The sequence below is a fragment of the Rhamphochromis longiceps genome, linkage group LG14 (genome assembly GCF_057381845.1).
Source record: "Rhamphochromis longiceps isolate RC_006_pf linkage group LG14, R_longiceps_female_GT1.1, whole genome shotgun sequence".
In the NCBI taxonomy this organism is placed as follows: domain Eukaryota; kingdom Metazoa; phylum Chordata; class Actinopteri; order Cichliformes; family Cichlidae; genus Rhamphochromis; species Rhamphochromis longiceps.
In genome coordinates, this window is record NC_140570.1 from 24,934,276 (window position 1) to 24,945,493 (window position 11,218).

General features: G+C 42.3%; 1 protein-coding gene across 1 annotated transcript; it reads right to left on the reverse strand.

The window, feature by feature from the left end:
* Positions 1–522: 522 nt before the first annotated feature.
* Positions 523–2,388, reverse strand: gemin7 (gem (nuclear organelle) associated protein 7). The gene is made up of 2 exons (XM_085380769.1): positions 2,312–2,388; positions 523–1,102 (listed from the first exon to the last, which is right to left on the reverse strand). The coding sequence occupies exon 2, from the start codon at positions 1,079–1,081 to the stop codon at positions 695–697; it is 387 nt and encodes a 128-aa protein (XP_085236895.1). The 5' UTR covers positions 1,082–1,102; positions 2,312–2,388; the 3' UTR covers positions 523–694.
* Between the last annotated feature and the right edge of the window lie 8,830 nt (positions 2,389–11,218).

Consider the following 11,218-nt stretch of genomic DNA (forward strand, 5'->3'; position numbering starts at 1 on the left):
GGTACCTCAAGACCTTTGCACAATGCCAAAAGGAAGAGTTTAATGAGCCCACTTTAGGAAAAGGGCTCGATTCAAGAGTGGCTTTTGAAATTGAGCTTTTCATTAAACATGAATATTTACCAGTTATTTCTTTAAACATTTTATTTTGCAAAAAATAACATTTTGCCACACAGTCCTGATCACTTTCACAGAGAATACAAAAGTGTTTCCTTTAAGTGCAATAATTTATATACCACATTCAGTTAAATTGAATGAGGCAATTTCACAACTCCAGCACCAGTACAGCAGTAACATGTTTGTACATATCCAACTCTGATGTTTAACTGAGACAGGAAACCTGTTCATAAACATGATACTGAGGCTAAATGTCAGGTGACATCTGGCAGGATTCACTGACCTCAAAAAGCTGCATTATCTTTGAAGTTTTGCACTTCTTTAACTTTGCAGACTGTTACAGCCTCTACCTCACGCATTTGTTGAGACTTATTATGAAACCACTAGTGGCACTTCTGATATTTGAGAGTATCATTGAGCTCTGGAGCAACCACTAAACTCTGCCATCAGGTTTGGATGGCTACCTCTTGACACAAAGGCACGCGACTCCCTCTTGTGTTGAAACAGTGGGACTGCTTGTTGAATGCAGTCAAATCACTAGCATATAATCCAGTCCACCGCACACACAAAAGCAACATGTTTATACATCAAAGGTGAATGATATCACATCCTGACATCTGATTAGAGCCTCTTTCTGCACACCAATGGGAGTGTGCAGGTCAGACACCTGAAAGTTCAGCACGTCAATATCTGATGCCCCAAATGTGGCCTCCACCTTCACATTCTCGTACATCTGGAACTGAACCTTCTTGTTGGTCATGGAGAGCAAGCACCGGAGGAAGCCCTCTCTCAGCACAGATCGAGCATCCTGCTCTTTCTGCAGCTGCTCGCTGTCGGTATCTGAAGCTGCTGAGGAGGAAATGGAGGTTCGGCAGAGAGCGATGAAGCGGGGCGAGTTGGGGTCAAATCCACGGCTGTTGGGGTCAGGTCCTTTGGGCAGGCGGAGTACGGGCACTGGAGTCGCCATGCTGACTGCTTCTGCCAAAGCCTGCAAAAGGAAAATAAAAGTCAGGAGCAGGAAAATAAATGTGCTCAAGAAAAACTTTTCCAAGCACAACCACACAAAAAAAGATTAAACTGCAAACTAAAAATAAACAGATCTACTTGCAGTTCAAGATTAGCTACAATATTATGAAAAAGTCATTCACTGTCACTTGTAAATTGTCAGTTAACTTTTCTTATTATATGTAAGACGTATTTAAAATGAAGTGAAGGGGATCATCATGGAAAAGTTATTTATTTATTTATTAGTTACATTAAGTAACAGGTATAAAAGCAGTTATGTAATTATAGCGCTATAGTTACAGATCCTGCTACAAAATGTATGTAAACCATATGTGTTTGTTTTAAGTTCATTTCTATGGGATCAAAATGACATCTTAACAATTCTAAGTATAAGTGGTTATTCTTTTTTTCCCTCTTTATCCTGTCAATTACGCATATCCGTGTTCAGATTTTTGAGAACTGGTCTTCAGTCAAAGATGTTTGACATGGGCAGAATTAAAAGCAGCATGTCACGGATAAGAGAGATATAACGGAGACATAAGAAAAACAAGCAAAAAACAAACAAACAAAAAACCCAACAACAACACTCGCCTTAGTGTCGTGCATTCTTAGCTTTACTGAAATCAACGAACCTTTCATAGCTCGCTAAGAGTTGCTGATTAACAAATGATTTGATCCCATTCTCAGCTGCATATCACTGTAAAGTATATTTTGATTTTGTGTTTTTCCTTTTGTGCGTGCCTTTGTAAGATTAAAGCAAATATTCGATGCGCCATTCAGGGTTTTGATAACAAGTTATCCACATTTTCATTAAGTTTTTTTTTTATCGTTTTCTCTCCAGCCCCCCTCTTTCTTTCTTTCTTTCTTTCTTTCTTAAATACATTCGGGACTTTTCATTGTAAAAATGCACTTCAAATTTAAGTTATTAATAAACACGAAAAAAACCCCGATTTATATCATCGTTTCATCCAGAGCAGATGTTACAGTAAGCTAAAATGTACGCTGACCTACATTAGGCAAATTTACCAGAAAAGTAAAATTGGCCAGTTTATGATCAACTGAACTTCATTAACAGTCAGACACTTGGTTTACAATCCCGTTTAATTTAGACACAACATAACCGCACAAAACGACCAGAAAGCATAGTGAAACAATCGAATTAAAATGCACAAATGCTCTTTCCTTTACTTACTGTGTGCTTTCTCGTGTTAGCACCGTTAGCAACAGCTATCTAGTCCCAGACCTTGTGGTTCGGTTTCTTCCTCGACGGATTCATTTGCGCATATAAATCAGCTTAAATGTGCATTACCGCCCCCTAGTGGACGTGAGAGCAAAGAGCCAAATTTGCAAATAATATTCGCAATTTTTTTTTATTTGAAAAGTGAATTTTGAAATATTTTATTCTATACATCAATAATAATAATAATAATAATAAAGGTGGACATGTAGAGATATCAAGAAGCAACTGTTAATACCATTAAAAATAATGTTTTTGAATACAATTACTTTTTAAAGACACAGTAAAGTAACTTGTTAAAAGTGTGTCAAAGGTAAGTCAAATAACCATTCATTAAATCCGACATAAGCAGAAGAGCATTTCTGAAATCAAAGTCATGCTACAAGCTAGTTTGCTGAAAATTACCTCCTCTGTTGTCATTTAAGCTCACTGTAGCATTTTTCTTCAGGACCTGTAATCGCAAACATTTGAAAAATCCACCCACAGAGCATAAGTAAATTTTGTAGCCACTGATGTAAACAATATATATAACTTTTCACTAGTCCGTTGTTATGTTGCAACATAAATTTTGAAAGCACATACTTTTGAAAGATGAAATAAGATGAATTACCAGTTGAACTTTTCACAACACCTGGGGCTTGTTTTGCCCCACAGCCACTGTGTAGTAAACAGTGTAGCAAAACAGAGCTCAAGTGAACCAGATAGATAGACATAAGGTGTCACGGTCCTGGGTTGGTTTTCATATTATTACAGACCTTTGTTTTTATCTGGGGTTTGACTGCTAGTGTGATGGTTTCTGTTTTGTATTTCTTGTTCAGAGGTTTTGGTCCTTGTACTCTGTGTCCCCTGTGTAGTTTCAAGTTTGTGCCCTTAAGACGGTTGTATTTCCTGTTTTACTTTGAAGGTCTGTGTCTCAGGTCATGTATTCTGTTTTGCTTCCCCATTGTCTTGTCTAATTAGGCTCAGCTGTGTCTCCCTCCTGTGTGGCATTTCCTTGTTACCTTTGCTGGGTCTCAATTCAAGGGCGGCATCCTTCAGAGACCCGGCCTTCGCAGTCTACTCAGGCCAGGTTGAGAAGGCTGGAAGTGCGAGGCTGTGAAATAGGACGGTCTAGCCTTCAGATTTACGTCACCAGCTGTGTCTAATAAACTCAGCCATCTGCTCCTTGCTGTCTTAAATATAACAGGACATTGGAGTAAATTCTCTACCATCTCACACTTCTGTTTGATCAGTTTTCTATTTGTTTATTCAGCTGTGTAAAAACTATAACTTTAATCTCAGCCAAACCGATTTACTCAGGAACAAATAAAACACAGAAAAAAGCCAAACAATAACATTGTTAAGTTACCTGAGTGGCAAAAGACCGCGCGGGGTCTGAAAACAATGTGCAGGGAGTCTGGTGTTCTCGTCAGCTTTAGTGAGTCCTTACCACCCTTTCAGCTATTGAGTCTCAGAAAATATTGGAGCACTTTTGCAAATATGTGAGCAGATATTTGAAGTTGACACAGCTACATTCTTGCCTGAAAATATGTTAAAAGTTTACTTTGTGACCCAGAAAGAGTAATAAGATTAATATTAAAACTAAGCAGCTGCCACTATTGTTGGAAACTGGAATTGGCTGGGCTGTGTTATGAATCCTGGGATAGGTTGGGCCACGAAGGATACACCTGACCCATCCTTCAAATTCGGGGGAATGAAGGATGCATTTGGAGCAGCCTTCGAATTGGGACAGCCCTCGTCGCGTCACTGTGACGTAGTCGGCCTTCAAATGCGGCCTCGGAAGGGTCCAGCCCTTGAATTGAGACACAGCCCTTGTGTGTATATTTAGTGTGTGGTTACCTCTGTTCTTCATTGGAGCGTCTGCGTATCATGCATGTTGGTCATCCTGCTCATCTTCCCCAGTGTCTCTCCAGCTATGTTTCCATGTTTCAGGTTGTTTAGTTTTATAGTTTCATGTTTAGCTGTCCCCGGTTTAGGTTTTTGTTGGTGGTTTTGTGGTAATTCTTACAGCTGCAACAAAGGCTCAGTTTGAAACACTCTGTCCTGCATCTTTGTCTGCGCCTGGGTCCACACCTCTTATGACCACCATGACATAAAGGAAGATATTTTGTGATTTTTATTTCATTTTCATTCATTCTTTTTTTTTTTTTTTTTATCTTTGACAGGTCTGAAAATGTATCGAACTTCAACTGAGAAAATGAAGAAGCTTTTTCTCCAAGAGAAGATTTATTCCTCCAAGGCAGGGGTGGGCAACTCCAGGCCTCGAGTGCCAGTGTCCCACGGGTTTTAGATCTGTCCTTGATCCAATCTTGATCCATCCTGATTTAAATGGCTAAATTACTTCTTCAACATGTCTTGAAGTTCTCTAGAGGCCTGGTCATGAACTAATCATTTGATTCATGTGTGTTGACACAGGGTGATATCTAAAACCTGCAAGAAACTGGCCTTTGAGGCCTGAAGTTGCCCACCCCTGCTCTAAGGTCATTATAAGGTCTTTGATTTTGTTTGCTCACAAGATGGAGCCAACGTGCTTCGTATTTGCAAAGTCATCATTCAGTGAAAAGAGATAGTGGAAAGTTGTGGGTTGGCAACCAGAGGAGTGAATCCAAAGGTGTAAATAATTTCCCACACCCAAGCATTTGTAGCCTAAGCTCATTTGCAAATCCTGACGCTTTGTCCTTTAAAGGTTTGCTTTGTTCACAGTTAACATATTTGCACACAGATCCTGTCACTGTCTGTCTCCATTTAACCTGTGTGAAGAAGACCCCCCAATTGGGGTCAGCAGGGGGCTGAGGATGAGATGAGCATCACAGCATACATAGTTTGGGAAGCACAGACACCTTGTTCATGTTGCTATTAATTTGAGTGACAGGTGGAGGCCCAGTGTTTGTCAGTGCATCCCAGACAGTTTCTGCCTCTCTCTCAGTGGTGCATCCAGCCATGTTGGAACCCTCCTCTGAGGTCACAGCAGCAGCAACAGTGCCAGGCTGAAGAAAGTGAATGTACACAAGGCAGCAAGCCCAGAAAAGTCCAGGACACATACTCAGGGAGTTTGCTGACCAGCTGGCACATGTCCTGATGGACAACTTTACCACCTTTCTGAAGCAGACTGTAGTTTCATCATGTTTCAAGTCTGCCATCCTATCATTACAGTGCCCAAAAATCCACCATCACATGTTTTAATGACTGTTGCACTAGCTCCCCTAATGATGAATTGCTTTTGAGAGGCTGCTAAGAACTACATCATCTCTATAGCTCCCATGTACGACTGCTACGGAGGCACAATGGAGTATGTTGACCAGCTGTATCTCCACCTGGTATGGCAATTGCACAGTCTAAGACAAAAAACAACTGTAGAGAGTGGTAAGGACTGCAGTGAACATCATCAGGACTTCTCCATCTATCCAGGATGTTGTGCACAAACGACGTCTCAGCAAAGCATCGTTTCCATCATCTGTGACTCCACCCACTGACACCAAGCACTGTTCTCCCCCTAGAAAAAGATTTTGTGGCATGAATTCTGTTTTAACTTTTCCTGTCTTGGTTCCAAAAGTTTATTTCAGTGCAATAAAACTGCATTTGCTGAACAACTCCATCTCTGCACAAAGGTAAGACACCAGTCAAACAGAATTCAGCCACTCAGCCAAGTGCTTCCCACTCGACCTCTCTCTATTTCCAAAGATCCTGTACATATGTCTGTGAAAGTTCTCAGTCATCCAGGTCATTGTAGTCTAAGGAGCTTGGATAGGAAAGCGTCTGGACTTCTTTAAATCGCTTGAAGACGTTTCACCTCTTGTCTGAGAAGCTTCTTCAGTTCTAGGGTCAAATGGTGGAGAGTCCCAGATTTAAGCCCTGTGGGAGTTTCCCCCGAAGAGGGACAATAGACCCCCTAATGATCCTCTGCCTAATCACATGAGCCAAGGCGTGAAAATGGGTGTAGGTCACAATCAGCCAAGGTTTTGGGTGAGCTCATTGTGAAACCTAACCCCACCCTATCATGGAATTTCCTGAGGTCAGATGGCCCAGGATGTGAGTGGGCGTTAAGGTGTCTGGGAAGGGATCTCAAAACTGGATTATAGATGGCAGACAGTTGGTATCGTAAACCACCGCCTCTGTTCAAAGATGGTCGCTCACAGTGGACGTAAATGGCTTCTTTCACTCCTCTTTCAAACCATCTGTCCTCTCTGTCCAAAATGTGAACATTGGCATCCTTGGAAGAGTGACCTTTGTCCTTTAGATGCAGACGAACAGCCGAGTCTTGTCCCTGGAGGTTGCTCCTCTATGTTGTGCCATGCGTTTATGAAGTGGCTGTTTGGTTTCTGGGCATTTCTCGCTACACTACAGCATACACTACCTTGTTAAGTTTGTGTTTAGGAGATTTACCTTTGGGATGAACCAGTTTTTGTCTGAGTGTGTTGCTGGGTCTGAAGTATACTGGGATATCGTGCTTGGAGGAGATTCTGTCATGGTCCGGGTGAGTACGGGGTTTTTCCACTCCGCTGGGCTCCACCTTCAGGCAGAGACTCCGATCAGCTTCCACACCTGGTTCCAATCAAGTCACCAGCATATAAGACCAGCATTCACAACAGACCTCTGCCAGATCTTCTGCTAAATCATGTCAGTGCTAGGCCGCCAAGCCCTTGTGAGAACCCTTAACTACTGCTTTTCTCCTCACCGTGTTTTCTTTGTCATAGGACCCACCTGACAGTCGCGCTTCCCAACCTAGACTACTCACATCTCCGCCTGGACGCTGGTTCTGTCATCTGGTTGCTTCCTTTCCATCATTGGACTACACCTGCCTGCCTCCCTGCCAAGCCCCTCACTCCAAGCATATTCTGGATCCTCTCTGGACACTCCTCACCCGGAACCCCCTGGACACCCCCTCCTCGCATGACACTTTAAACCTGCTACGCTGACTGCGTACCTCCATCCAAGTCGCTGCCCCTTTTTTCCATTCCCCGGATCCATCCGTGAAATCTAGCACCTAGTCATAGCACTCAGAGTTTCATGTTCACAGTTTGGCCTCACAGTTCTCAGTTCATAGCTTCCACAGTTCATAGCATTCATAGTTTCCTGCTTTGTAAGTTCACTAGGCACTGTAAATAAAGCACTGTGTTCACGCCCGTTTTGCCTCCCTCTGTGTCTTCATTTGAGTCCACAGCCTGGCCCTCTCGGCCGTAACAGATTCTCCTGAGTTTTTCTGATACACCGGCTACATAGGGGATGACAATGTTGTTGTGTTTGTCCTTCTTATCCTCCCTCGCTGGTGTCTGATCTTCTTTTCTGTGCCTCTTTGCTGACTTGATGTTTTAAGAGCTTTCTTCACATGTGTGTGTTCCTTCTTTTTCCCTTCAGGCTTAAAGGGAATATTTTCTGCCCGGTGTTGTAGGGTCCTGATTACTCCAAGTTTGTGTTCCAGAGGGTGATGGGAGTCAAAGAGGAGGTCCTGGTCCGTGTGTGTGGGCTTCCGATAAATTTTAATTTGAGGTCTCCATTCCCTTCAATGTACACGGCACAGTCCAGGAATGGCAAACAGTTATCCTATGTGTCTTCCCTGGTGAACTTATCCACAGAGTTAATGTGAGCAGTGAAGGATTACACCTCTTGTGTTCCTGTACAGTTTTTCCTTACTTATTGTTAAGTTTTATATATACATTTATCCACATTTCTTAGATTTTTCTCACATGTATATAACCTAGATTCTTTAAAAAAAAATTAATATCTTTAGTTTTATTCATTTCATACAGTCCAAAAACTCCAGTCCTCGAGGGCTGGTGTCCTGAAACTTTTCAATGTGTCCCTGCTGCAACACACCTGAATAAAATTTAGTGGCAACCCCTGACCCAACTGAAGTAAATTTAAGTAAAAGTTCATTGTAAAAAAGTACTTCTAAAACTACTTTTATTGCACCATGTTCATTCACCCTGAGCTGCTGTAACATGAATCAAATTGCTGAATTGCCACCTCAGCATTCAGCCAAGTTCTATTACTAATGACCTACTAAATTTTGGTGTAGCAGGCAGCCTCCCCCATATCTCAGCCTGTGTGGGAGGCTGACATGATGACTGAGCAATCTTCAAAAGAGATTGAGATATTTTGGCTGCTGACCTGAGAACTGAGATCATTATTTCTCTAACAATATCCATAACAGATCTAAACCATAAGTTAGAAAAAAATCATTTGATCACAGTCTTACTTTTTTTTGCCTCTTTCTTACCATAATCATCCCTCATAGTTTAAATGGCCACAGAGTGTTTGTTCTCATTACTGTGATGTGAACTGATGAGCAGTTTAAACACAAAAAGCTAAATAAACATGTGTTAGGGAAAATATTCTAAAACACTTCTTCAGTAAAGACTCAGAGAAGAGAAACACACAGAGTTCTTGCTAGCAAGGGCAGCTCCCTACTGAGAGACTCGCACTAAGAAACTGCCCCGGTCTTTATTTATACTTCAGTGTGTGTGTGTGTGTGTGTGTGTGTGTGTGTGTGTGTGTGTGTGTGTGTGTGTGTGTGTCCTGCTGATCAAAGGGTCATAAAAGGCACATCCTTGGTCAGGAGGAGGGTAGACCTCCCCCACCCTAGATGGTTCACCCTAGATAACCCAGTGAAGAAGTCCAGCGGTTCATCTAGGCAAAAAGGCACTTAGACTAAAACAGACATAGCTATGTTAAAACAATAAAACAAGGTGCAACCTCTCATGCTCCCAGGACGTGGGGGTGCATTCCTGGAGTGCACACCAAGCCTGCAGCCTGTTAGAGATCACACATCCTGTCACTACACAATTAATTATATGCCTCTAAGCATACATGGTTAAATATTTCCTAAAACAAATAACTACATGCAGTATTTTATCATATGCAAACTTATATCACTAAAAGATTATACTGACTACTAAATACAATTTTCCATTGACAACATGGATATTGTAAAAGAGGTTCCATGCTCCACAAATGATAAATGGCCTGTATTTGTATAGCGCTTTACTAGTCCCTAAGGACCCCAAAGCCACAGCCACCCTGGGGCGCAATGACAGAGGCGAGGCTGCCGGACACTGGCGCCACCGGGCCCTCTGACCACCACCAGTAGGTAACTGGTGAAGTGTGTTGCCCAAGGACACAACGACCAAGACTGTCCAAGGCGGGGCTCAAACCGGCAACCTTTCAATTACAAGGCGAACTCCCAACTCTTGAGACACAATCGCCCACATATCAAGTGCATCTGTCAGGACTGACTCAAGGGAAAAAGTGCAATGAAGGATTATTTGCAAACACTAAGTGAGCAAGATACAAATGTGAGGGAGTCGGGGGTTCCAGGAATCCCCGGGATGTAGGGAGACCGACACCACGCTCCACTTTTGATACGCCATGTCACTCTGCCAAACACCCACACTCAGGAATCCAGGGGTGGGAAACAAGAATGAGTCCAGGAAATCTATATACAATATAAAAAAAAAAACGAGATCAAAACCAGGAAATCACAAGGAAACAAGAGAGACAGTTGGGGCGAGGGCTACACTAATGTGAGTTGTACAACGATCCAGCGACAAAAAGTCTTGAGCCACTGCCTTAAATAGTGGCCAGGAGTTGCAGGATAATGAGCCACAGATGAGTAACTGCTTGCAGGTGCGTGGGCCAAAAGCTGGAACCCATAGTGAGATCCGCATGAGGTGTAGTCCACCTAAAACAGGGGTGGGCAACTCCAGGTCTTGAGGGCCGGTGTCCTGCAGGTTTTAGATATCACCCTGGGTCTACACACCTGAATCAAATGATTAGTTCATTACCAGGTCTCTGGAGAACCTCAAGACATGTTGAGAAGGTCATTTAGCCATTTAAATCAGGTTGGATCAAGGGCACATCTAAAACCTGCAGGACACCGGCCCTCGAGGCCTGGAGTTGCCCACCCCTGACCTAAAACTACCAACCAACCACCCAACCAACCATGGAGCACAGAGTTTAAAAAAACACTAACACACATCAAACAATTTATGGTTAGGGGGAGTGAGTTCCTTAGTGTAAACATGTGAAAATCCCCCTTCTTGGTCTATTTTTGCCTCTTTCTCTAAAATATTTGAATTGACTTGTGTCACCTTTAAACAATCAGTATGCTTGATAGGGAATTTAAGGATATTGGCTTGTACAATTGATCCATCCATCCATCCTCTTCCACTTATCCTTGTCAGGGTCATGCAGGGGCTGGAGCCTATCCCAGCTGTCTTAGGGCGAGAGGCATGGTACACCCTAAACATTTCCCCAGTCTAACCAGGCTAACACATAGAGACAGACAACCATTCACATTCACACCTATGGGCACACACACTATGATCTCTTTAAAGAAAAAAAGTATGTGCTAATTGTTTTGTGTCTTCTTGTACACATATGCTACACGACTGGTGTATTAGCGAGTAGTCTTTCAGTCATTAAGTGTGCAGATGGGTTTGTTGGTCATTCCAAAACTTTTGTATTTTATAATTTAGATCGCTTTCTACCCAGATGAACATAATGGACAATTTTAAAACTTGTCTTCATCATATATTTTTTAAAATCAGAGGTAAGTTAGTTACCCTGCTTTGATTTTTTTTTTTTAATGTTTTTTTTTTGTGTCCCGTTTGGATCTTTAGCCATCAGAATTGTTGTCTTAAGGCCAAGAAAGATGCCAAGCGGATTTATTTTACCAAGTGGATCATCATGGCCTTGCCATATTGGTCCATTTGATTGACCTTTAATTTATTTTATTTTCAGTTGCTACAAACGGGACAGATATGACTGGGGGATAGGACAGGGAGAAAGAATGAAAGAAAGAGAGGGAGAGAAAGAAAACCAAAGCGGAGAAGAGACGGTGAGAAGGGGGGGGAAGAAAGAAAA